Raw genomic sequence first — 27824 nt, 5'->3', positions numbered from 1 at the left:
AAAGGTCAAAAACGTAAACAACTCCTAAGACTTAACTGTAACTGGATTTAAAGGTCTTTTTTTGATTGCATAAAAAAAAGTTAACTATTTCCAGTAAAAACAAGAAATAAAATCTTAATTATATGCAAGGGGCAGAAAACCGAAAACCAGGAGTCCAGATTTCTGCTGAGAGGAGATGCCACATCTATCCAAACTTCCCACTGCAGAATAAACCTCAGACGGATATTTCCTTTGTTTTATTACAAACAAATACATTACAAAACTCTCACATCTGAAGGCAACATTTTTTTCAGTGCCTGAGAAAAAAAGGTCGTAGCACTTAAAGTTAAAAAAATATGCTTACAGAGGTCGAAGAAAAACCCCAAAACATTTTGATTTCTACAAATCATCACAGAGCACATGAACACCGAGTGTTTGGAGTTGTTGGTTTAATCAAGTCCCTTTGAACCATCCAGAGTCTCTGTGTGTGTTTGCTCTATAGTCCGTGAAGGGTGCAGCTGATAATGTCCATGAAGGTGGCCTCTATGCAGTAACAGAGCTGGACATCAGGGTCAGCCCCACCCAGCTCCTCTGCTGTCTTCTGGGGTAGAGTCAGCTTGCAGGGGTGTCCTCCTGAGACCACAGCCTCCAGTGGTTTCTCCTTAAGATACTGCAAGCCTGAGTGAAAAAACAAGTGTTTTTCTTTAGCACTGGTAGATCTAAACTCATCTACACAAATTATTCTATGTCCAATCGAAGCGTCCAGAAATGCTGAATTAGCAAAGTAGATCAAGCCTGTCTGCAGTAGCATACATGGACAACACCTTTAAATGTCTATGGTAGGTATACTCCTACTACACATTTACTAGATCCAGTGAAATACATGAGCTGTGCATCCACAGTGAGTACAGATCCAACAGCAGTGATATCAACACCGAGCTTCAAACCCTCAGTCTGAGGAGCAGGCTGGCACTTGGTCTTTATGTGTAAGGCAACATCAGGCTTCACTCAAACACATCAAAGCTAATAAATGATGAAGGCTCTTTCTCATAATTCTTAGACATTTAGGACAGAAATGATCAGATGGCTTTAATTACAACATCTGGATTGTGGATTTTTAAAAAGATGAACAAAAAATCATTCGGGTCAAAATATTTTTGTGTCAACATTATTCTGCCAAGAAAACGAGTAATCATGCTTACGCGCGATAAAAGGATCGATGTCCCGGGCTTTGGTGGCCACGTCCGAAGAACAAACCTGGCCCACTTGTACTAAGAGAGCTGCCACGTCATCGTAGAGTGGAGGGAACGCCTGGCAGAAAGCCACCAGGCATGGCAGGGTGGGCATGAAGAAGAGAAACCGCTTGGCACGAGTCAGCACTAGGAAGCAAAACACACACACGAATACACAATTAACACAAAACACAAGGCTGATAAACAGTTAATACAGTGTAGAGAAATAATGTTGCACTAACAGCTAAACACCAGAGGATGGCAGCTAAACACAGGGATAAAAACATCTGTGTGCCAACAGCTGATTCATGTAAGATGAACTGCACAGTGCAGGCAGCAGACTGAATGTTTGACAGAGAAAAGACGCACACTAAAAGAGGAAGTATATCACCACATGCATGAGCGTGTGAGACGTAAAGAGTGTTTACCGACCTGTAAGAAGTGTACCCATGACACTGATGGCCAACCTGGCCACACTCAGGGACTTGGGTAGGGCGTACTGGGTGCACAGATATGATAGCAACTGGATTGCAAAGATCTGCAGGGACACACGATAACAACAGTGAGACATTTAATACATTTATTTATGTAGCAAATATGCAAACACTCAGCAGAGCAGCGAGCAGAGCTGGTTGGAGAAAATAAATAAATAAAAGCACAACAGTGTAAGAGAGGCTCTGGCACAAACCCAGGGCAAGTCTAGGAGTGAAAGCCAGGAAAGAGAGGGGAGGGGAGGTTGGGAGGCCTCACCTGCTTTTCCAGCTGGGGCTGGGCCAGCAGCTCTGGGATGAAGTCCAGACAGATATGGATGGAGGGAATGCCTGCCACAGTTAGAGGCAGCAGAGCTTGAGGGTAACCCTGGCAGACAGGGAGACAAGAGGAAACGGGAAACTTGGAATTAATCTAGCAACATAAGCAAGAAATCGCAAATAAGCAGTTCATTTATTCAAACAGTCGTCTATGTAAATGAGTGCCAGCGTAAACATGCGTGTGCGCCGATGCACACTGCAGCAGCTCCTGCTCAGCAGCTCCTGCTCAGCAGCTCCTGCTCAGCAGCGTGGATGGATTACTGTGACAGGAAGCGGTTTGATGAAGTCCACCATATGGCTGTCTGCTGCTTCTGGGAGCTGCACTCACTTATTACTTACGCCACGGCACAATCTGATGACTAATGGGGTCAATATGATTCGGATCTTCTTGAAAAACGCATTGAAGGTATTTTCTGCTCTACGGTGTAATCAATTATCAATGACTGTAATGCTTTCAATAGGAAAATGTGGAAGGATGCACAAAATGGCACAATAAACCTGCCAGCATTATATTACCTGAAAGTGGACCAACTTGGCAATGTTGGGGTCGGCGATGAACATTTGATGCAGCAGACAACAGATGAGACACTGCACCTCCCTCAAATCACTGAGCAAACCTCCCTCTGGCTCCGCAGCCTCCCCGCCCCCCTTGGCTGCAGGCCCCAGGCTTCCCTGTTTCAATTTCCCTGGCACGGGGCCCCGAATGCTCCTCAACAGGCTGTCTGTGGTGGCCCCCAGCTGCTGCTCTTCAGAGGTTGGCAGGCACACCTCCAGAAGAATCTGCACTGCTGCGCTGTCCTGCAGTTGGACAAAAACAAGGATTTATAATGACTTTGCATAAAAGGCCCGCCGTTACACTTTAGTGTCTTTTTGCATTTTTTGTTTTACTGAAACACCAGTAAGATAGAAATTTCACATAAAAATAAGATTTGAAAATTTTGCAGTGTAATATTTTGGGGGGGATGAAGAAACAACGTGATACAGGAAACAGGGTTAGGAATGAATATGCTGTCACATGCATAGCACTCTTATAAAACTCAAATGACCTGCGCAGATAAAAGAGCGTTCTTTAGCTCCTCCCTGGTGACCTCCGGCGTATCTGCTTGTCCCGGCACACCGAGGCTCGACACAGTCTGGCTCTGTCGATCAAAGTCGGCCGTCTCCTTCAGGTGACATTGTAGGTAGGCTTTCGAGGCCAGCAGGTAGCCATTCAGCATGTGAAGGACAATGTCCATCAAAGGAGGACACCTGGCCAAAAACAAATATTGTTACCTGACAATTAAGACGCATCATAACACGTCTGCCAGAGCTCATCTTTATATTCTTACATGCAGTTTCTATACATCAATACAACCATTATAGCCTCAATTTTAATAACATGTATGCATTAAGTCCTTAGTAACTACATAAAAAAGTGCAATAAATGACAAAAAAAAATTGAAAATCGTTTGTTTTTTTCCATATATTTCCAGTTAGAGTAATTTCAGAGGTTCACCCCTCAAAACTGTAAATACAAAACAGTTGCACAAAATAGTTTCCAACCACAGGAAAATTATTTTGAGTGTCTTCATAGTTTTATTTTTGAGATACACTAATTTTTATATACTGCAGGAAAAATGAAAATAAATATTATGATGCAAATTTGCAAAAAAAAAAAAAAGCATCGAAACAGATTATTTCCAGCAGTTTGAGTTTAAGCCTCCCAGACACGATACAGAAAGGCATAAACTCAAAATCTATTTTAAAAATACCTGCATATCTTTGTAAATGCCCTACAGGACAAAAAATAAATTTTCTGTGAAAATGACGTCACTTCCAGTTCCGGGCAGGTCATGGCGGGCATGCAACAGTTCACGCTGACGTCTATTCCAACGTAGGAAGTGTTATGAACAGCTGATCAGATCGGACGAGCCTGTTTCTGGAATATTATGTTGTTGTTGCTGCAGGTGCTTTTTATGCAGGTGTTGCAAAGCTGTATGTGGAAGGAAACCGTGACTGAGGACAAGCTGATGGCATAAGATGTAAGTACAACTCCTCCGGTTTCATATGCAAAAAAAAATGATTGCGCTAGCTCACGTGGTTCCAGTGCTACCGGGCTTTAAAAATAGTTACGGAAAACGGAGCGTGCCCGCGCTGCCTGGTCATAAAGGGTTCATCTTTTGTATAAGAAGAAATTCTTTAGTTATGTTCAGTGAAAATGTGGACCACATGAAAGCCCACCTACTGCAACACGTCTGAGACTGTATGTCTGAGTCCATGCGTGGCTTTTTGTAGTCACCTGTATACTCTCTGATCACAGCGCAGCACGATGAGAGGATCGACCATCAGGTCATTCTGGGTGTACCTCTGCTGCCTGAGCAGCTTCGCTGAAGGTTGGAGGGCGTTTACCGTCATCACCCACAGCCTGTGACACAGACACACAATTTCATTCCCACCACACAGTTTTGTTAACTGAAGCACCGACTGTACCCGGCTTTTAAAGAACTCTGACCTAACTAAGACTAAGAAACACTGCCTTGTTAAGGGACAACATTAAAACTGCTCAAAGTAAAACTGACAGTATTACGCCCAAGATTAATATTCAGACTAGAGCAGGGTGATGTGACCAAAAATATTTATCACGATATCATTTGAAAATTTGCGATAACGATATAACTGACGATATAATTGACACGAGACAAAATACTTTACAACTCCACAACTTTATTAGTGCAAAAAAAAAAAACCCATCAATGTATTTCCACTTAAACAAGCAGCTGTTTTTTATGTGCATTAAAGTTATAGAAAAATGTAACAGTGCAAATGCAAACTCCTCATTGACAGTTTAACCAAAAGGCATTTCCAGTGGAAACTGGCCGACGCATCCTCAGCATAACCATGTATAATATCCACAAAACTTAAAAGAGGTTATACACACACAATACGGTAACATTATGTTGAAGCACAGTGCGTATCACTCCGCGAGGCTCCGACTACGATAGCCGTAACGCTCCCACAATCCATCGAGCGGTGCGGCTTCGTAGCTTAGCAAAGTCGTACTAAAACATTTGACAGATTTTCGAGCGCCGTGCACATAAAATCGTTTCGAGGTCAGTAAACACGACCAGAGTTCATACATAAGGCACACGGGATTATAAGGAGCTCTGTCGACTTTCAGAAAAATCAAAGGATTGATTTTAAGTGCGCCGTATTTTCCAAACAACACTGTAATAACGACGGCCCGCTAGCATGCTCCCCCGACAACCCCTTACATCTCCCCCTCAGTCTTCCTGCCTGAGCTCGTCTTGTAACAGGCTCCTTTTGGTAGCTGTGCTCCTTTGAGCAGCATAGTGAGGCCTAGAGGAGGAAGCAACAAGTCAAACACCCCTGTAAGCCTTTTACTGGAAACATGTATAATTATTATTTAACCAGCAGCAGGGGAGTTCATTGACTTCAGTGATGTCAAATTCTAATTAGTGAGGACAAGAAAATTCTTTAGACCAATTTTAGTTACTCAAGTGATTCCATTAATGCCTTAAGGCACAAATTCCTGATTGCATGTCCGGAGCACGTACCTGCGGGGCATCACGGTGTTCAGACCCATCCAGAGCTTGTTGACGGTCTGTAGTATACGACGAGGCACAGCAGGCTCCAGCAGCAGAGCCATGCTGGCTGTGAGGGCCTCCGCGTAAGGGATCAGGTCTCCAGGTGAAAGCAGTGTTAAATGTTCCAGGATACGCATCAGCCTGGGACTACCTGATGGCAACTTCTGGAAGGCTGGGAGGAAAACATAAGCTTTAATCTCTGATTCATAGAGAAGCTTTGGCTGCATCTCCATCAGTGTACAACAAGTGCACAGCACAGTATCATAAATACACTTGAGAATTATTTTGTGATTGTCCGTTGAGGTTAATCAACAGATTCCTTTAGCAGCATGGATGCATTTCAAGAGTCAGAGAGGAAAAATGTAAATCACAGATTAAATCCTACAAATGTATGGCGGTATTTTTGTGCCACTATTCTGAGCGCGCATAAAAAAAGTTTGCAGGTGCAAGTGTTTGAAATTTGTTTTGAGCGAAGAAAATTCATTCCTGCAAAAACTGTATTTCAGTGTTTGCTATTATCCACACACACACACACACACACACACACACACACCCCAGCAGCCCCTCTCACTCAGTTTTTGCATTTGCGCTCGCTCTCAATGTGTTGCTCGTGCTCTCAACATTTCTGCCCGTGCGTGCTCAACTCTTTCTCCACACCGTTATATTTGTGCCACAAAACCAGCCAATCACAGACTTGGATGCAAAGAAATCTGATTGGCTGTTTTGGTCTCCAATCAGCTCGAAATGACGAAATGCAATATCCCAGAATGCATTTCATCCAAAACTCAAACGAGGCATTGGCGGAGGACCACAGAGGGGCGGAGTTTGAAATATTACTCTTTCTGGGTCACAAAATAAACTTTAAAGATATTTTCATGCGAGAATGTTTCTGTGTAAACTTCAAATACCTGCTCGATTCATCAGGACATCACATATTTGCATAAGTGCTCTGACGTCTTCGGAGATGCCTGTTACCCACCAGCTGACCGTGTGGTCACTCGGGTTAAACATAATATAAAAGGCTGAACTGACAGAAAATCACCGACTACACCACCAGGTATTACAGGAAAAACGAAGAAAAAAAAAATCCTTTGAACTAAAACAAACGCTGTTGTGACAGTGATGTACTGTCTTGTTGGTATACATGTATGATTTGTATCACCTTCATGTTTCCACACCGATATCATGACCAGCAGCTTTACAGCTGTGGCTCCAGCAAACATCAGCTGATACTAGAAATGAATTTTAAATAAATTCTAACAACAGCTGATCAAGCTTAAACGTGCTGCTGCTGTTTAGCGTAACATCCGCTGGTTTCCTGTTTCTGGCGCAAAGTGGGAGATAAACAAACAAGAGAGACGATCAGCTGATCATTGATCAGTTTCATGATTGAAGTAGCAACAGGAGAGGGAGGGGAGAGAATGAGAGAAGAAGAGGCAGCTGTGCAGCGTAAAGACAGAATAACTCCAGCTTTGCCTTTTTGATTCTAGCTGAAGTCCGGGACTAATCGTGTTCCTTTTCCCTTCAATATGGATGTGTTGTAATTGGTCCAGCCCAAAAACAAACAAACATAAAAAATCACCATCGGCCCACCAGGCAAATGTCCGGGATGCCCAATGGCCAGTCCAGCTATGCGGTCAGCTGGTGGGTAACAGGCATCTCCGAACTCCGCCACTCTGTGTCCCTCCGCTACTGCCTCGTTTGAGTTTGGACAAAATGGATTCTGGGATATTGCATTTTGTCATTTCGAGCTGATTGGAGACCAAAACAGCCAATCAGATTTTTTTGCATCCAAGTCTGTGATTGGCTGGTTTTGTGGCACAAATATAACGGTGTGGAGAAAGAGTTGAGCGCGCGAGCAACACATTGCGAGTGAGCGCAAATGCAAAAACTGAGCGAGAGGGGCTGCTGTTGTGTGTGTGGATAATAGCAAACACTGAAATACAGTTTTTGCACGCAGCAATGAATTTTGTTCACTCAAGTTCAGCTTTTCTTTGCTCAAAATAAATTTCTCCTCAAAATACAACACTTGCACATGCAAACTTTTTTTACGTGCGCTCAGAATAGTGGCACAAAAATAACGCCATACAAATGGAGTAAGCTGTTCAGGTTAAGAGACAGGCTCCGCAACACAAGTATGTAACCATCACTCAGTTCAAACAACTTTCTTTTAAACTACTACAATGAAGATCAGAGAAACACAAGAACACCACATGACAGAGCCAAATAAACGAGACGCCAGCTCTCTGCGTTTGTCGTGCAGCGGCACACAGCATCTGGATGTAGCTACACATCACCTACATCTATTGAAACTGTTGATCCTTCAGCAGTTGTAGGATCAACACAGCATAAAAGATTAACCACAAAGATTACAGATTGATAAATGATTTTATTCCAACCTAAAACAGATAATCTGGCATTTCACTCGCCCAACTGTGGCGTCTAGATTAGCGTCAGTGGTGCTAGTAAAGCCATCAATCATCTGTCTGGGTTTTTATTACTTACTTTCTCTCTTAATATTTTTAACTTAAATTCAGCAGCTACATCTTAAATTTCCTGTGCTCACCCTGGTGAAGCTGTCTCTGGGTGTATCTACAGGTGTTGCTGGGAAGCATCATCTTCCTCAACAGGGGCAGGGTACCGGTCACCTCCTCCGCACACACCCAGTCCTCCACAAGGCATAAATGTGGGTAGTTGGTTGCAAGCAGTCTCAGTAGGGCCGAATGCAGACCTGGGATCAGTGAAGAAACTGCGTTCAGTCTACAATAATCAAATAATTTTTACCTTTTGGGGGTTTTTCTCCATGTGTTTAGTAAGAAAAAGCCAAAAGTGACTCTCACCCCCGAGTTCCTGCTGCAGCCCTTGGGCCTGGGTAACTAAGTACTTAATGGGGATCTGGTCCATCAGGGCTGCAGAGTAGGATTTTGGCTTCTTCTGCATCAGGGCTTAAAAAAAACAGAAAAAGAGGAAAACAGGACAAGTGAGTGGATCACAGAAACTATACTGAATTAAATACTAAACAGAGTGAAAATGTGAAGCAAAATAAGGACGAGATGGAGGATAAATGTTTCATTTGATTGTGTGAGGACACCAGAGCCGCTGTGCCGATGCGTTCGAGAAGCTGAGGTGATTTTTCATTGACGTGGGTTCATTACCACTGCTGATGGGCTTCATTACTCCTTCCTTGAAGGCTGAGAGAGCACTTGGGTAAACACAGCAATTAAAGAGATGGGCATAAACTCTCACATAAATCTGGCCTAATGAAGGGCAAGAGGAGAGCTCGTCACGGGAGAGAATAAACACTGACTAGGCTAACTGCTAATGCTCAATCTAACCTACAGCTGTCCTAGTTAGCTTTGCTCCCGCAGCCATTGTACTTGGCTCTTTGTCAGCCAACCATTTATTCTCTATGAAGCAGCCAACATTCAGTGCCAAGAGAGAAAAGGATGAATGACTGCACATCCAGAGCATCTCCTACAACTTAACAGAGGACAAAAGGTTCCTTTTTCTTCTCACTTGCTGACAAATTCCCTTCATCATCCACACAATGCATTCTTCAGTGAGGAAAATGACAAAGGATGCAATTCAGACAGGCACAGAAAGAGAAAATGAGAAGCAGGAGGGAGGTGAGCCAAGAGCACAAAGGGAAGCCAAACACATCGCAGTGTTTTTGTTGGGAAACAGCCTCATACATACCCAGCTGTTTGGTGCTAGCCAACAGGTTCTCCTCATAAGACAGGATGTAGTACAGGATAAGCAGTTGGGTGGTGATAGAGTAGCGCTGCCGTCCTGCTCGACTACCATCCGCTTGCTAAAGAGATCACCAGCAAACGTGGACATGGATATGTGAGCAAAATTATGGATTATGAAAGTGTAATTATGTTTCAAACTAAATTAACAATAACCCATCAAATGCACTGCACTGGTGTTTTGTAAGGGTGCGGATTTAGCTTCGGAAGCGACTTACTCCTGCAGAGCTCAGGAAGACAATGAGGATTTCCTGCTCTGTGATTGGCTGGTTGGTGGCCTCTGGGTTTGCCTTGGAAGCTGGAGTAAGGATGGAGTTGATATAAGCATCAATTAGGGGAATAAGTTGGGTGTGGATGGGTGTTGTCGTCTCACAGAGTTGGCGATAGATCCAGTCCTAGAAGGTGCACACAAGGGCAACAACACAGTTTCAAACAGCTGTGCAGTAGTACAAAGTTACGCAATAGTCACAATCAGCCATAACGTGTGCATTACCTTAATAGACACTTTGTGCTTGGTGAAGGCTCGGCTCCGAAGCAGCTGGTAGATGCAGTGAATGGGAAGAAATCCTGTGATGTTGGCACTTAGGTTGTTGGTCACTGCAACCCTAACTGCATGAGCTGTAACCACCTGCACAGCCAAAGTCACACAACTGTTGTTAACAGTTCAGAAATGTAAAGACTATAAACATTTGTGCCACATTTCTTTTGTAGCTCCTGGACAGGAAAATTTACTTCTATGCCAGCAGCATGGGCCCAACCATCATCTTTGGCCAAGTGTTTACGTTTTGAATCATTATCGAAATAATATAGTTGCTCCGTGGTGCAGTGGTAACACATTCACCATATATGTGAATGATGGTAAATTTAATTCTGTTAGGAGATAAACCCCAGCCAAGTGCACTCCTAGTCCCAATGCCAGATAAATGGGCGGGCAGCATCAGAAAGGGCAAAGGGCATCAAATGTGTGCCAAATCAAATATGCCGATCCTTGGGAAATAAGGGAGCAGCCAAAAGTAGCTCCTAACTTTAATATCAAATTGAATCTGAAAAAACAGTTTAAAAGGTTTGCTACAAAATAGGGTTAAAACTATCCAACCATCGTTGCCATTATGGGATTTACTGGTTCAAGACTCATGAGGTGTCCGATCTCTCTTATAACACTGTTTAAGAAGCTTACCCCATGACACAGACAGATGTGTGTGATGCTAATAGTCTATACTGGTGTGAAAACTCTGTCATGCACCGTGACAGTTTGCCAACGTCAAGCAGTAATAACCTAAAGATATCAAAGTCAAAACTTTCTGTGCTTCCTATGAAAAAGGTTTCAGCAGCAAATCCCCCCCCCCCCCCCCAAATTGGTCTGATAGTAAACAGTGAAACCTGAAAGGATGGAGGTGTTGAGTCAGAGATCTAAATCAAATCACTGACAAAAACGGTGGTTGCCCAGTAACAATACACAATGATGGACTTGTAATATACATACACACCTGTTCAGTGAAGATCTCCTGTGTGAAGATGGTCTTCATCTTGCTCAGTGAGCTGGGCTTGATGGCAATCTGCAGGAATTACACAAAAACTATGAAAAACATCCAGAGTGGCAGGCTCGCTGTGAGTGAAAACAGCCTGTAGGCAGCAGTGCTGCTATTTTGTAATTCCCTCTTTTCATATTTCATAAGAAAAATTCTACATGGCAAGCACAACACTGAATTGAGAGGATTGCCCTAGGGGTGGAAACAAACAGGCTCTAAATCTAATTACATTACACATCTTAGTGGGAAATACAGTGAGACGGGGAAACTACTTAGCACACAGACAAGAAACAATAGTGCACTTAATAAGTAATAACACTGAAAACTGGCTGCAGGGTGTAGAGCAGCTAGCTAGATACGTGTATGCTGCAAATGTTTCATTAGTGATATAGTCTTTATATGCACCACTGCTGCAGCAGACGAGAGGGGCCAGTGGCTGGTCAGCCAGACTGATGTATTGATCACTGCCTCCCTCCCACCTACCACCTTACCTTCATCCCCAAAGTAGAGCACACCAACTCAATAATGGAGCTGAGCTGGTTGCTATGGAAATACATGGCAACCAGTAATAGCATCTCTCCAAAAGAAGCAGATACGCCTGCGGCGCTGTAAGGAGGAAGACAAACACATATGCAGGAGAGGCAAGTGAGAGAAGACATTTAGGTTTGTCGTTAAGCCTTCATGTTGCAGGACAGAATTTAAATAAAAGTGATTATGACCGTTACATCAACCCACACACACCCGAACCTTCCTCTCACAGCCTTTAGGTTAGTCAGACAAACCTGTCAGATTTATGGTTTATGGACTCGAGTCACAAAAACACGGATTCATATTCAATGCTGAAGGTGCTGAAACAGGTCAGAGACTTCATACAGGAAAAACAAATCTCCAAGGAACGAGTTCAACACATAAAGACGATTTAATACTTTCAACTTCTTGTTCATTGTGGGAACGTTTTTTGTTTCCTCGGTCACTTGGTCAAGGGGCAAGGAAACCGAGTGTGTGTAGGCATCCTTAGATTATCTGCCCTTCCTTATTCATCCCTCTTCATCTGACACTGAAATCTATCAGAGCCTAATGTAAAGAAATGTTCAAATCCGGCACACCGATTAGCGTGAATCCACTGATCCTTGTCACTTGCATCATCAGCACTGGAGCAACAACAACGGGCCAAACTTGGAGATGCACATAACTAATGTAACTGACTAATAATGTCCAATATTCAAAAAGAGGTTCTTGACTTTAAAGTCCCCTCTGATGTCCATGTCTACTATCCTGGATCTTATGAAAAAGACACTGAACGGGCCCAAACAGAAATCTGTGATAAGCCTACAGCAGCTTTGGTTTTAGCCGTAGCTGGTTAGCAATTCATATTTCTAGGACAAGTATGCTGTGGTTGTTTAAAAATAATACCTGAGATGGATGGCAGGAGTAGAAAAGACACCATACAGCTATCTATGCATGTCAGATATATACCAGTCAATGTCAGCACCAGTTACAACCAATCAAAACTGGCGAGGAAGCTGACCTCAGCACCTTTGTCTTATACCGACACCAAACTCGGTGAATGGTACTGGCTCTACTTCCTGAAATTAATTTTAAAAAATTAAATTACATTTTTTTAAAAACAAATCTGCTGATTCTTCATATGAAAGGAGGTCACCACCAACAGCAGCTGTGTATAATGTTTCACAGTATAGGAGACAGGATCAGGATCTAAGTGCCACAAATGCTTTCACACATGGGTTTATGTTGCATTATAGACTAATTCTGTAAAGACATCATCCTATTACAGCTGATGTGATGAACATTTAAAGCTTACGACATATAAAATCAGTACAATAACGTGTGTGTCACAATAAACTCAGACATGTGACAGCTTCCTGTGATGGATTTTACTCTCTAATCTTTTGCGTTCTCCATGAAGCCTTTTTATTGTTACCTTTCAAAGTATTCCTCCTCTTTGATCATCCAGCTGAGCCACATGACCATCAGTTGTTCTTGCTCTGGAGTGCTGCACAGGCACACAGAGGATAATGCTCAGTCGACATATGAAAAGAATACTATTAATGCCAAAAAACACCGACAGGGCTTTTTGGTAAGCAGCGGGCAAATCAAAATTCAAGACCACCGGCAGCTAAAAAGAGCTTGTGATCCCTGGCCTGTTTGTGTTGGCAGAATAAAACAAATACGTCTAAAAGTAAGAGTCAATAAACGTTATGTACCTGACTAGAGTAGGAAAGGCCAGCAGTTTGCAGAAAGACAAGGAGACGAACCGAACGCCAGCAGGAGTGGCAGGAGGCCGGCTGGTCATCAGCTGCAGTAGTTGCTCTGCTTCCTCATCTGTAGGTCTGGAAGGAAACACAGCCATTAAAATACATTGTTACATTGTTACAACTAGTACATAAAATATTGATTATAAAATCAAATGTAACAAAAGCTATCATGATCTTTGACTCACCTGAGACCTGCAATACCCATGAGGGCGCAGTACAGCCGGAGCAGGGCGCTGGCCTTCACCACGTGCTCCTCTCTGAGGCCAGAGTACCCCGAGCCTCCTTCCTCCTCCATGCCGCCATTATTGGGCACATGGGTGCTGCGTGAACGCGGCAGGATGGCAACGAGCTCGAGCAGCAGCTGTCTGCGCATTTGCCACAGCACTGAGCTGCTTTCCCTCTTACGCTGGCAGGATCGAGTGAGGAGAGGACACCATTTAACGTTCATGCTTCCACCGCTGGGCCTTGGTAACAGTTTGCCCAAGTTCATTTACAAATCTGATAATTATGATCATTAACTGACTCGTTGCATGAGCAGCAACTTGAGGAACATTTTAGGACATTTCTCCAATGGCGAGCAGAAGCTCCGTTCCTCCTCAGAGTTTTATCGCCTAAAAACCCCCCAACATTTTATGAAAGGGAAATTTAAACAAATGATGACATTTACAGTGAAAAGCTGACTAAAGCGTGTCTGCGCTCCATAAACTGCAAGAAATGCCAGCAGATAGCCAGACTCGTGATCTCCTTTATATCTGCTGTGATATTTTGAATGTTAGCTTAAATTTGGGGCAATCCAACTCGAGCGCTGAACACCGAGTAATACAAGAAAGATACTCCCACCAGGATCTCATTTTGAATGTCAGCGAGTGTTTGTATTACTGTCTGTTCTTTAAAAACATCACAGGAACAATCCAACATGTTGAGGACATTGTGCGTGGTCCACCTCTTGCACCTAAAGGAGTGACTGTTTATGTGTTGTCAGGAAATACGAGAGTCAACCGGGGCCTTACCTGTTGTCCATTGCGAATGAACATACTGAACCACGTACGGACTTTGCTATTGGTGCCAAGCAGCAGTCCGCTGACATAAGACACAAGAGGACTGACTGCCTCATCTGCTGCATCTGGTTTATAATCCAGAGTGAGAGCCACACCCAAACCAGGCAGGTGACACTCCTCCACCTGGAACACACAGAGCACCCACAGTCAATTACAGAGCGTCACCTGTTCTATCAAATATTAATCATAATGACTACGTCTATGTTTGTTTGATTATCACTATGGGCTGATGTGCTCCCGGTCTTTGCAAAGACACGCGTCTCCAAGGTATAGCTCAGGGGTCTCGAACTCCAGACCTCGAGGGCCGCTGTCCTGCAACTTTTCCATGTGTCCCTGCTGCAACACACCTGAATACAACTAGCAGGTCATTAGCAAGACTCTATAGAACTTGACTGCATGCTGAGGTGGCAATTCAGCCATTTGATTCATGTTACAGCAGCTCATGACTGAATGAACACGGTGCAATAAAAGCATTGTTGGAATTACATTGTTCCAAACACATTTACTTGAGCAGGGTTAGGGGTCGCCACCTCAGCATGCAGTCAAGTTCTATAGTCTTGCTAATGACCTATTAGTTGTATTCAGGTGTGCTGCAGCAGAGACACATGGAGAAGTTGCAGGACAGCGGCCCTCGAGGACTGGAGTTCGAGACCCCTGTATAGCTCCTTTTCTTACTGAGGGGAAACATGAGCAAAGAAGCTGTCTTGCTAAGTGAGTGATTATGAGCCAAAACAAGGTTTGAAAATAAAGGAAATTAAAAAAGGGGAACTAGCAATATGGGTGTCGTTCTAATACAAGCCTGCATTGCTGTATTAGTGTCGTCTTCTTTTTCTGTGCAAACGAAATATCATTGTTGTTTAAATTCACTGTTCCTCGTCATCCTACTATTAATGTTTCTCGACATTATTTTCTAACATCACGCGTTGCTTGACCTTGCTGGTTGCGAGCTCTACTGCCCTTCACCAGACATTGTTTTCAGCACTGGATCCCATCAATTCCCAGACCTTGTTGTTTGAGACCACAAAGTCCAGCCAAGTACGAGTTCTGCTAATGAATCATTCAGCAAGGCAATGAATTTCTTCTGCCTCGTTCAATAGCCGACATTCTAACCTCTATGAGCGATAGAAATAAGACTCATTTCTCCCCCTCGGGGACAGCGTCACTAAGAGTACCACAACATAAATGACTAAAGAGCAAAATCCTATCACTTTTACTGCCCTCTATCAGGTGAGTTGATTTAAGCAGAGAAAATAGTTTCCTGCACAGCAGAGCCAGTCGTTAGTCAAGTCTATAATAACTAAAGAGTGACGTTTAGGAGCTAAAAGCAAACAAACGTCTACAGCTTACAAATTATTCATCATTTAACAAAGTGGTGTAAGCACAACATTTGTCTGTCAAACTGATTTTCATTCTTGAAATCTGTGCATGACTGTTACATTACCAGCAGGCTACGTTTAGCGAGGCAGAGAAACAGATGAGCTTTGCTGGGGTGCCGCGTTAAATTTGTTACCAAGAGAAACTGCAAAATTATGGAAGATATGTTTTAACGGCAAATAATTATATTGAGATCACAATCAATATTTAATGCGGCTATGTTTCTGCAAACACAACCGTCGTGCTATCCAAACATTTAATCAGGAGAGTGCTTCATAAAAAAGGAGCAGATGCTCCAAATGTGCTGGTGCGAGTATTAATTTGATTTAATACATGCATAATTAATGGGATAAAACAGGGCAGCAGAATGAATGTTGCAGAAAATGTGCATCCAGAGTAGAAAAAGAGCAGCTACTAGATAAGAAGAACTCATCTCTCATCTGAAATAAATGACTTTTGGGATGCTGTAAATAAAGTGGGAGTTTGGCGTGAGTTCAGTCCCGCCATTATACTAACGGTATACCTACCACCATAGCCCGGATATTGAGAGCCTGTGAGGGATTCATCTGACATAGCTGCCGGAGCGCTTCAGTCCTGCGCCGCCCACCTACGCTCTCCTCATCCTGACGCTCTCCATTCTTAATCAGACCTCTGCACACTGCAACAACAGAGAGGCACGCTTAAACACTGTGGACCTTCTGCTTACTATATCCTTACAGCAAATGAGGAGAAACGTATGCAGACTTTCAACACTGTATAATCTGAATACTTCCAGATCCCAGTTATGTCCTTCAATACACAACAGCCATGATTACATCAATTCTCTGGCATATTTGTCCTTCACTTTCCCACTGTATATTGTTTAAAAGTAAATTTGGTAGCTGGCATTATGGCAACGCTTTGAAATTGAATTAGTTTCCATCTGTGCTGCTCCTGGATCATTCATACACCATTGATGAGGCGGCAGGGTGAAGTCTGGCTGCCAGCTGGTGTTTAACATGGCAAACCTTACAAACACTTCATCCAAGGATGAATCCATTGCACTTTCATGTCAATGAAAGAGTAACTGCAGCAGCAAAGCCAAAAGGAATCTGTGATGATCACCGCTACGCAGCACAAATCTGCGCCTGACATGGATCTGACACTCTGTGCGATAAGGAGACAGTGAGTGTTTTATTCCAGAGAGCCTCTCAAAGGGCTCTCGGGGAGTCAGGATGACATAATAATAATGTTCATCATCAGTCAAAGACAAATGCCTGCACTCTCGGTCCACTGCCGTGAACAGCATTAAGAACAACACATATAGTTGTAGATATCAGTGTGTAATTCTAATAAAGCGAGAAACCTTGGAGGTAATCTCAGATAAAGTCCTGTTTCCTCCACACTGACTATATCCAACTATTCCTGTCAATTAATCAGCCACTCTATTTTCCATTATCTGCTGACAGAATGTGCAGCGTTGTGCAACAGATGAATTACCTTCATTGAAGCTGTCAGGAACATTGGCAACCAGCAGACACAGAAACCAGTCACCATTGCGGACATGAAGCAAAGCCTCGGCCACATCCACGATCGGCAGGAGCGAAGGCAGCTCTAAGACGGAGAAAATCCAAACACACTTCAGACGGCAGGGTCAAAGAAACGGATTGTTTTCAGACATGTTTACAGAAATATTTGTTATTTTAAATATGCTGCGTTATTTCTGAACTCTCAGGAGCAGTGGATTATTTATTATTTGGATTATTTCGATTTTTCAGTTATTTTGTATTTATCAAAAAGCAAGTCACTGCCTTTTACAAGAAAAAGACAAGGCTGTGAGGAGATGGGAGTGGCTGGCTGCAGACTGCTCTTCAAGCAGAAATCAGCTGCATGACAAAGTGCAGTAAACAATTAGTGTTTGAGCTTCGGCATGTTTTCAACACTTTGCCATGCCAACAGAGCAGCAAGAGATGTTTTTCAAAAATTGTTTTCTTTATTTTCATTTGCCGCTCATGACAATTTTTTTATTTGTAGATTTTGTAGTGCTCCCTACAATGTGAACCTCTCACCTGAATGTTTAAAATGTTGTTCAATCCAATTCAATTCAAGCTCAACAATCAAATGATCCCCTATGAGAGCAAGCACCAGGCAACGGTGGAAAGGAAAAACGGTTAGTTATGTCTATAACTTCTGTTCCCTGAAGGAGAGGAACGAGGTACAACACATAAGTATGGGATATCACGCCCTCGCGTGTCCTGGCTGAAGAAACCTTTATTCACGCCTTTACGGCAGATGACGTGTGATGACACGCGCAAGGCCCCGCCCGCACATATAGCCGCTGCCATCACCGTCATCCCTCAGTTCGATAGCCGCTCTTCACCGAGCCAACTGCTCAGTGGGGCCACCCTGTGTTGTACCTCGTTCCTCTCCTTCAGGGAACAGAAGTTATAGACATAACTAACCGTTCCCTTTCAGTCGATCCACTCGGTACAACACATAAGTATGGGACCTATATACACGCCCCGCAGAGCAGCCACCGAACCGGAACGGGACCACCACATCCTTAGTGAGTGGTAGACCCAGCAGAAAGGACAGCATGAGCCACCGAAGGGGCTGTAACGTCCAACCGATAAAACCGCACAAAAGTGTGCGGCGACGCCCAATTAGCCGCTGCACAAATATCAGCCACAGGCACCCCTCTAAAAAGAGCCCATGAGGTCGCCATCCCCCTGGTGGAATGAGCTCCCACCCCGTGGGGCAACGCAAAACCTCCGGTGCTGTATGCCAGCGAGATAGCTTCTACAATCCAGTGGGACAGCCTCTGTCTGGACAGAGCTCTACCTCTATTCGGATTAGCGAAGCAGACAAACAACTGGTCACACAAACGCACATCCCGAGTGCGCTCAATGTAGGTGCGTAGCGCACGCACCGGACAAAGAGAATGCACCCTCCTCTGCTCCTCAGATTCAAAAGGAGGGGAGCAAAAGCTCAGCAACTCAAACTCCATTGAACTATAAGATGCAGGCATGACCTTGGGAAGATAGGCGGCATTTGGACGCAATACGACCTCGCGGCCATCAGGAGAAAACTGTGTGCAGGCAGGATGCACAGACAGCGCATGAAGGTCCCCCACTCGCTTCGCCGAGGCCAAAGCGAGAAGTAATGCGGTCTTATACGAAAGAAGTTTCATATCTACCGACTCAACGGGTTCAAACGGAGGGCCACAAAGGGCCTCCAGCACCAAAGACAAGTCCCAAGCAGGGACACTGGACTTAAGCACGGGCCTCAGCCGGCGAACCCCTTTCAGAAAACGCACGGCGAGGGGATGCGCACCTGGTGTCACCCCGTCAAAACCAATATGACAAGCAGATATAGCCGCTAAATAAACCTTGATCGTCGAAAACGAAAGGCCTTTATCCAACAGCTCCTGCAGGAATGTCAAAACATCCACAATAGAGCACTGAAATGGGAGAGTGTGGCGGTCCCGGCACCATCGCTCGAAGGCTCGCCATTTGTAAGCGTACAAGCCTCTAGTAGACGAGGCCCTGGCGCTCTGAATCGTCGCTACCACACTAGGTGGCAGACCCTTAGCAACCAAGTTTAACCTCTCAGCAGGTAAGCATGAAGGTGCCACAGATCCGGGCGCGGATGAAACACTTCCCCCCCCCCCCCCCCCCCCCCCCGCCTGAGAGAGGAGATCCCTGCGGAGAGGAAGCTGCCAAGGACTTGCTGCAAGCAGGCTGATTATTTCTGCATACCACGACTTCGCGGGCCACCAAGGGGCCACCAGGATCAGAGAGAGGGAATGCCGACGCACCCTCTCCAGAATTGGAGATATCATTTCCACTGGGGGAAATGCATACAGGAGCACGTCTGGCCATTGGTGCGCTAGCGCGTCCAAGCCCAAGGGTGCATCGTGGTCGATTATGGAGAAGTACAGGGGGCAGTGAGCATTCACCCTGGAAGCAAAAAGATCTATTTGCGCCTCGCCAAATAGATCCCAAATCTGAGCCACTATTGAAGGGTGTAACCTCCATTCTCTCACCAGAGGACCCCCCCTGGAGAGAAGGTCCGGCCCCAGGTTCAGGTGGCCCGGGACATGGGTGGCTCTTAGAGTCAGAAAATGAACACTGCACCATAACAGCAGAGAGCGAGACAGCTGCAACAGGGGAAGAGAGCGTGTTCCTCCCTGCCTGTTTATATAAGACACCACTGTTGAATTGTCCGTCCTGACTAAGACATGCTGGCCCTGCAGGACTGGACGGAAACGCTTTAGAGCTAAGAACACTACTAACAGCTCTAAGTGGTTGATGTGCAGCTGGCGCTGAGCCGCGGACCAGATCCCTCTCACTGACGCACCCTCGCACAGCGCTCCCCACCCACTTAGGGAAGCATCTGTGGACACCACCTTGCGAAACAACACCCTCCCAATCCGAGAGCCCTGGTGCAGTAGCCCGGGCTCCCTCCAAGGACGGAGAGCTAGCATGCAAGACGCAGTTACCGGCAGCCTCCTCCGGAGGTGACGCGAAGCACACAAACGGTGAGAGAGAGTCCAGCGTTGAAACGCTCTCATTTTCAACAGCCCAAGCGGCACTACGGCGATCATAGATGCCATCATGCCCAACAAGCGCAATATCGTCTGGAAACGCAGCCTGCGTCCCAGCTGAAATTGAGCGAGGCAGCGATGAAACGCGGCCACTCTGTGCTCTGACAACCGTGCGCGGCTGGAAAGAGAGCATATTTCCAGACCGAGAAAAGCGATCTGTTGACCTGGGATTAGCGAGCTCTTCTGAAAGTTCACAGAGAACCCCAGTGTCTGAATGTGTGACAGAACCCGCGACAGCTGCGTCTCCGCCTGTTCTCTGGAGCAAGCCACGAGAGCCCAGTCGTCCAGGTAGGCCAAGATGCGGATGCCCCTCTTCCTGAGGGGCGCTAGCGCTGCCTCGGCACATTTCGTAAAGGTGCGGGGAGCGAGCGACAGCCCGAACGGCAGCACTAGGTATTCGTAGGCTACGCCCTCGAATGCAAACCTCAGAAACTGCCTGTGTTTCGGGTGTATAGCGACATGAAAATAAGCATCTGTTAGATCGATTGTCGCAAACCAATCTCCCGGGCCGACTGCACTCAGGAGCTGTCTGAGTGTTAGCATCTTGAACCTGTACGTTCGCAGGTACGTGTTCAAGACTCGCAGGTCGAGGATGGGACGAAGCCCTCCCCCTTTCTTCGGAATGACAAAATAACGGCTGTACCAACCTTTGTCCGTCTCCGAAGCGGGGACCACCCGTATTGCTCTCTTCTGTAATAGCGCCTGTATTTCCTCTCTGAGTACCAAGGCTGCCTCGGGGTTGACAATCGTGTCCACGACTCTTTGGAAACGAGGCGGCTTGACCCGGAACTGCAACCGGTAACCCATGGCAACGGTTTGCAGCACCCACGGAGAGGGGGCGCAAGCGCGCCACTGAGGGAAGTGAGCAGCCAGCCGGCTGGCCTGCAGCACTGACGGCGGGGCGCCGTCGCCCCCCAGTGTGTCTGCAGGGGACTGCATCCCCTGCCTGACCTGGCTCATTTCGCCTGCAGGTTGAGCATTTGAGATTGTTTGAGAGTAAACAACACTCTTTATTGATTGCAACATGGGAACATGTACATTTATACATTTTGTTGGGTGCACCTTTTCCGGGGCATAACAATGAAAAACAGCGGGAACACTCGATGTGGTCGCTTGAACATTCAACACATCTGAACCGTGTGCAGGGGTTATGTGCTTGGGAGACCGCGATAGGGAAGTGCAGCGCCTTCTGGGGCTGACAACCTGAACAGAACTTAAGCGGCACCTCTTGTGCGGCAACAGAGGGGTAAGAGCAGCGTCTCCCTGCTGCCGGATCCCTTCCCCACTCGCAATCACAGCTAGGAGGGCTGAGGCTTCTTCCTCCTGGGCGTCGGGTCCCGTCGGGGGCCCGGGGGAGGGCCTTTGCCCCAGGCCGACTGGCGTGGAGCTCGGGCCGGAGTACGTGCTCTCGCCGGCGGCCCTCCCACTCCAGCAGTGGGCGCCGGTCTCTTGCCAGCTGTCAGAGGAGCGGCGGGCCTGTGAGAGCTAGCAGTGGGCTTGGGCTGGGGCTGGCGTCTGGGGATGATGTCGCGCAGAGCTTCCGTCTGCTTCTTCCTCAGATCGAATCTAGCCTGAATGGCTTCAAGTGAATGTCCGAATAACCCAGCCGCAGACACTGGTGCGTCCAGATACACAGCTCTGTCTCTATCAGGGACGTCGGAGAGGGTCAGCCACAGGTGCCTCTGCGCCACCACTGTCGAAGCCATCCCTCTGCCCAGGGAGAGCGCTGCACAGCGAGACGCACGGAGGATGTAATCCGTGGTGACTCTAACCTCGTTAAGAAGAAGTGACAGCGGGCTGTCCTCCGGAACCAGCGATCCAAGCTCCGCCAGGCACATTGCTTGGTACGTCTGGAGCATGGTGACGGAGCTCATGGCTCGAGCGGTGCCGGCCTGAGCCCGATAAATCTTCTCCAGCTGCGAGGCCGAGAATCTGCAGTGCTTGGACGGCAGAGTTGCGGGGCCACCGACACCATGGTTATGGGACGGGGCCAGATAAGCAGCCAGAGACGGCTCCATAGGGGGTGGGTTAGCTAAACCAACTCCCTCGGCGCCGTCCAATTCCATGTACTGTCCATAGCCGGGCACAGTGACGCGGGTAGACAGAGGTTTGTCCCAGGACGCTGTTAGCTCGCAGAGAAAGTCTGGGAACATGGGGAGGCAGTTTTTGGCCGTTGCGGGCTCCGGTGGAAGGAAAAAACCCGCAAACCGCGACGGCTTCCGAGCTGGTGGAGGAGAGGGCCAGTCCACCTGCAGCTTCTCAGCGGCACGGCGAAACAGGGAGAAAAGAGAGGTGTCATCGTGGCCGACCGGCGCAGCAGCGGCGGCATATTGGGTCGACAATGAGCTCTCCTGCTCATCCTCCGACAAACCATGGATGTCCAGGCCGATGTCCAGCACGTCATCGTCTTCCTGGGGAGCGCTGGCGGGCTTCAACCCAGGCTGAAGCCCGTCAGCGCTCCTGCATGGTTCCGGTCCGTCATCGGCTAACCCGTCAACGTATTCCATGTGGTCAGCCCAGCTAATCGCGGGGACATCGACCTGAAAATTTTCGTCTTCGGACTCGGACGAAGCCGGGGCTCCAGACTCGGAAAGAAGAGGGTCATGCCGTGCGACAGCCGAGCGTCCCAGCACTCTTTCCACAAACGTCACCCGTCTTTCCAGGGTCGAGCGTCGGAGCTGGCGACAAAACGCACAAGCTTCGGGCTCCGTCAACGCTCTCCTAGCGTGGACGATCCCCAGGCAGACAGGGCAGGCATCGTGCTGGTCGCTGTTGTGCAAAGAGAAACCACATCCCTGAGGACAGGGGCGAACAGAAGATTTCTGCTTTGCTCGCTTCGGTTTGGAGTCCATTCCCAAAACGCAAAGCGAAACGCTGCACAAGAAAAACTTGAAAATAGCGCTCCGCGGGCAGCCTACGCACCAGCTGGGCGGTGGAGGCTAACACCAACAGGGGCAGTTAAGCTAGGTTCAAGTTGGCAGACAACGGAGCTAACTAGCAGTAGCTAGCTAGCCCAACTCAGCAGAGGTGTTCTCAGCGAGGTGAAGAGCGTAAGAACTGAGGGATGACGGTGATGGCAGCGGCTATATGTGCGGGCGGGGCCTTGCGCGTGTCATCACACGTCATCTGCCGTAAAGGCGTGAATAAAGGTTTCTTCAGCCAGGACACGCGAGGGCGTGATATCCCATACTTATGTGTTGTACCGAGTGGATCGACTGAAAGGGAACTTCCTTTAAACAGGAAGAGACCTCTGACAGAACCAGGCTCAGGGAGGGGCAGCCATCTGTCATGGCTGGTTGGGGGGTGAGAGGCAAAAGAAAAGAAAAATGAGAGTGTGGCTCACGTTGCCTAAAATAAACAACATATGGTTTTCTGGACTGAAGGAAAGTTTTCTGTGAGGTGACTGAAGACGCCGAGCGGATGCTTTTCAGTGCATTTCTTGTTTAAATGAACTCCGTCGGGTAAAAAAATGGAGTTGTTGAAAAACCTCAAGCATGGATGCTCAATAATCACTCCAGCAGCCTTTCTAATGCTGGCGTTCACGATCTGCCTGTCCTTATTGATTTTGCCTGGATTTCCATATCTCCCAACTGACGCTCGTTGATGGATGAATATACAATTGTCATTGAGGGAACTCTGTGTGCAGTTGCATCAATTCCTTCTCAATGACAGAAGTTAATAAGCAGACATGAGTCCCAAATCATTGCCCCAAGCATGGATTACCAATATGTCAGGTGGTCTCTGTGTGGATAGCTCCTCATAAAAACGAGGAAGGACTCCGCTCCAGCGCATCCCTCCTTTGCCAAACCACTGGACGTTGGCATTAAGTCCGAAATTTTCTCCTCTCTTTTGCGTCACTCTCGCCTCATCTGATGTAGCTTGACCCAATGATCCACACTTTTGTTTCTCCCTTCTGGAGATTCTGTGTGGTCTCTCAGTGTCAATACATGGGAACCTGTTAGAGAGGCCAGGGTTGAAAAAGGGATGCCGGAGAACCTCCAAGGGTGTTATGCGCTGGTGTGCATCCAAGGCCAACATCTCTTTAATTAAGCTGACAAATAAGCTTTGGCCATCTTCTGGTCCTCGTCTAACCTTCGTTATTTGTTCGAGGTCATCAAGACGTTTAAGTTTTATGTATCGAGTCTCCAGGGATGGATATCCTGTCTCGTACTGAAATTGTTGGTCAGTCTTATCTGTCCAGCGCTGTTGCTTGTAGTCGTCTTCAATGAAATAGTCATCAGTGTAAATGCCAGAGTCTAGAACACGATCTGGTGGCTGACCCTGAGTCTGTATGATGAATTTCAGATAATCATATTCATTCTCCGCAGGGTAGAGTAGCACCCCTGTAGCAAGCTCCACACCTACCAGCCCCAGCTGGTAGGGGTTATTAGAACTGACACCCTTTACCTGTCTGTAGCTGAATCTCCCACATTTCAGTCATTCAGTGATTAAAAGAATATGAACCTTCAATATTCATTCAGATGTTTTGTTTTTCTAAAAAAAATTAATTCAGCTTTTTCTAATGTACATTTTAACATCATCTACTTTCAAACTTTGAAACTTCTTCTGTGTGAACTTCAGCTTTCAACAGTTCTCCACTTTATCTTTCAGGTGAATTATTCAATATGTTTCAGCTGTAGGGATGGGTACCAGTATCCAGTGCCATCATGGCACGTGTCATACACTTTGGATTCTAGCCAATCATTTTACCTTTGTGAGCGTAGTAGGCGGGTCCAGGTACGTACGTTCTTTTAGAGCAGAGCTACAGATTAAAAATGTCCAAGGCGAAGCGGTCAAAAGTCTGGCTGTACTTCACAGCAAAATATGCAAACTCAGCAGCAACAAGTGCTTTAAGCTGATACTGTGATACTGTCAAAGGAGGTAACACCAAGAATCCGATGAAACACCTGGCGACGCATAGCGTTTTGTTAAAGCCGAGAAATGCGCCGTATTTGATAGCTTGCTGCGAGACCTCACACCGAGCACATCTACTGCGGGTGTGGTGCCTGTTATCGGACCCGGAGTTAGCAACATCCCCCAGAAACCCGAAGAGGAGAGTCCTGGCCCCTAGCCCTGCCAGTGTAGCAGAAATGATGAGGATGATGATGCAGCAGCAGCCGTTCTTCTCTGCGTGAGTAGTTTAATGTTGTTCGTGTGTAATTTACGTTGAGTAGGCTAACCACGTTATTACATTAATGCATGTAAGGTGAACTAGCAAACACCGTCGTAGCTACATGCGGCTGTCTTCTTGTTTGATGGCAGATGCTCCCTTCACCCTGGCCAAAAAGGCTAAAATGACCAAATTAAAAGTGGAAAACAGCTGAACATGAGAGGTTTTTGGACAAAGTTTGTGTTTTTTTCCATTGTTTAAGCACTGCTTCCAGCCAAGAGTGATACCATATATGCCCCATAGCTGCAGAAAAGGCTAACATTGTTATCTTTTTACAAAAAACCAGCTGAACATGAGAGGTTTTTGGACCAAGTTTGTGTTCTCCATTCTTTAAGCACCGGTTGAGCACCGGCACAGTTTCAAAAGTACCGGTTTGGTACTGGTATCGGATAAAACCTAAACGATACCCATCCCTAATTCAGCTCATTCAACATTTTTAACTTAACATTCAGCAATTGTTTCATTTCAGCTCAAAACATTCAACTATCAGCATTCACACTGCAGTTTCTTCAGAAAATGCATTTTCTAGTTTTTGAATGTTGCTGCATTAAATGCAATGCTATTATAATGTATAATCTTTTTTACCTGCTTGTAAAATGCAGAGGACATCCGCAACCTCTTCCAAGTACACAGGACTTTCAAAGAGTTCAGAAGACTTTAAGAAAAACTCTCCATTTGAGTCTGCCACCTGAGAAACAACACGGGAATGTGAAACAGGCCACAGGGACGCATCACCCAACTCACCCTATTAGATGAAGATGGATCTACTAAAGGACAACAGCAGCACGCAGTTAATTTCATTCCAAGCAAGAGCAGCTGGCAGAGATTTAGTCGTAATTCTGATAGAAACTTCAAATTTAATGAAAAGTTAAAGAAAGCAGCACAATCTTGTTTCTGTAGTCCACAGGTGACACTCATTAATGATTCATACTTCCATTTCTTTACATATACACAGCTGTCCCAGGTATACGTGACATGTTTGTTCCACATTTCTACAACGTGGATGCTCAGTTATCATCGTCAGTGTCCAGAGATCTACCGAATTATAAGGGGAGCTTTGACTGTACCTTGTTCATGATAGCCAGGAGCTCACTGAGGGTCAGACGGAGTCTCCTGAGGGGATCACTGTGTTCAAACTCCAGAGTTAGGCCGTGCTGCAGCTGTGACACCAGGATGCTTTCTGCATTAGAGCCACCTGCCTTGTGCCTAGCAGAGGAGACGGTACATTATGTATACTGCTAAAATGAACTCCAAGTAGGCTTTTTTGTTTTTTAAAACACAGTAACAAATATAGCTGTATATGTATGACCCGATAAGCAGCTTTTCCCACTCTGTAACCCACTACTGTGCCAGTATATAGTGTTACCATGTGAAAATAAGTCATACCTAAGCTGCTGCTCCTTCCGTGCGTCCTGCTCCAAGGCATGAAAGTCAACAGACAAAAGTGCTACAATGGAGTTGACGGCTTCAACCCCAGAGAGCAGGCGGAGGATAAGCTTCTTGTCCTGTGCCCAGGACTCGCTCTGATCAGCGGGGGCACATAACGCCATCCTCACCAAGCAGGGCAGCAGCAGCCTCAGCTCCGGATCACTTAACGCAGCCAGGCGCACTACATCCACCTTCTGCATGGCTTCAAAAGCATAGGAGCTGACAAACTGCAGCCCTGCACTGTCTCCCATCGCTCCGTGCATACACCTTGGGGGAAACAGACAAAACTGACGGTTTAAAGAGGAAAACTGGATGCATTTTTTTCTACAGTCTGCTAGTCTGTTTTCAACAGTACATACACTTTAAGTTGCAGAGCTAACGGTTGTCATAATGTGACCATTCATTCCTCGATATACATTTTTAACGCGAGAGTAACTTGTACGCTGATGGTAATGATTTTGTTTGATAACTTGTTCATAGGTTTAGTCACTACAAACAGAAACGCTGTTACACGCCACTAAAGAAACAAGATAACAGCCGTCTATAACCACTAACTGAAGCAAATGCTAACAACTGCTGGGAGTAATACATGAACTAGTGTTTACTGGATTGTTGTGAAAATATCATCTGGACTCACCTTCAGAAATCTTTAATATATGCCTTTTAAAGCACCAGCAATTCGGCTACTTAGCTGGGTTTTTTACGGCTACATATGAGCTAGCAGTAGCTAACACTCATTCAGTTCGCTTCTGGAAAGACTTTTAGCATACTGCTAGCAAGCTAAGAGCTAAAAGCTAGGCTAGTTTGTCACAAGACAACCTTGAGTTGACGGGTCCGTCTAAGCTATAAAGTAAGTGTAACATAAATACACGAATTCACAAGAACGCCCTTACCTGGCTCATTAAGATGACACGTACTGTTTCAAACAGTTATCGCCGCGGAGGCCTTCAGACGTCAGACTGTACCGTCAGCCCCCGCGGTCGCACGATCGGGGAGAGCCCCCAGAGGAACTTGTCCTGGATTGTGCCGGTGTTGTGCCAAAAAGTGATTG

General features: G+C 46.1%; 1 protein-coding gene across 2 annotated transcripts; it reads right to left on the bottom strand.

The window, feature by feature from the left end:
- Nucleotides 1-221: 221 nt before the first annotated feature.
- Nucleotides 222-27824, bottom strand: ints2 (integrator complex subunit 2). 2 transcript variants are annotated; one of them, XM_024803974.2, is made up of 25 exons: nucleotides 27667-27824; nucleotides 26732-27040; nucleotides 26413-26551; nucleotides 25931-26033; nucleotides 17070-17183; nucleotides 16118-16248; nucleotides 14169-14339; nucleotides 13344-13564; nucleotides 13108-13233; nucleotides 12825-12896; nucleotides 11374-11488; nucleotides 10841-10909; nucleotides 9847-9981; nucleotides 9572-9748; nucleotides 9301-9415; nucleotides 8445-8549; nucleotides 8171-8335; nucleotides 5575-5776; nucleotides 4299-4424; nucleotides 3067-3268; nucleotides 2537-2818; nucleotides 1962-2069; nucleotides 1644-1749; nucleotides 1182-1358; nucleotides 222-657 (listed from the first exon to the last, which is right to left on the bottom strand). In XM_024803974.2, the coding sequence occupies exons 2-25, from the start codon at nucleotides 27034-27036 to the stop codon at nucleotides 476-478; spliced, it is 3648 nt and encodes a 1215-aa protein (XP_024659742.2). In that variant the 5' UTR covers nucleotides 27037-27040; nucleotides 27667-27824; the 3' UTR covers nucleotides 222-475. The 2 variants fall into 2 exon arrangements, with proteins under 2 accessions (XP_024659742.2, XP_004561701.2); XM_004561644.6 differs by lacking the exon at nucleotides 27667-27824 and adding an exon at nucleotides 27411-27608.

Source organism: Maylandia zebra, linkage group LG10 (genome assembly GCF_041146795.1).
Source record: "Maylandia zebra isolate NMK-2024a linkage group LG10, Mzebra_GT3a, whole genome shotgun sequence".
In the NCBI taxonomy this organism is placed as follows: Eukaryota; Metazoa; Chordata; class Actinopteri; order Cichliformes; family Cichlidae; genus Maylandia; species Maylandia zebra.
This window is presented reverse-complemented; position numbering and strand designations above follow the sequence as displayed.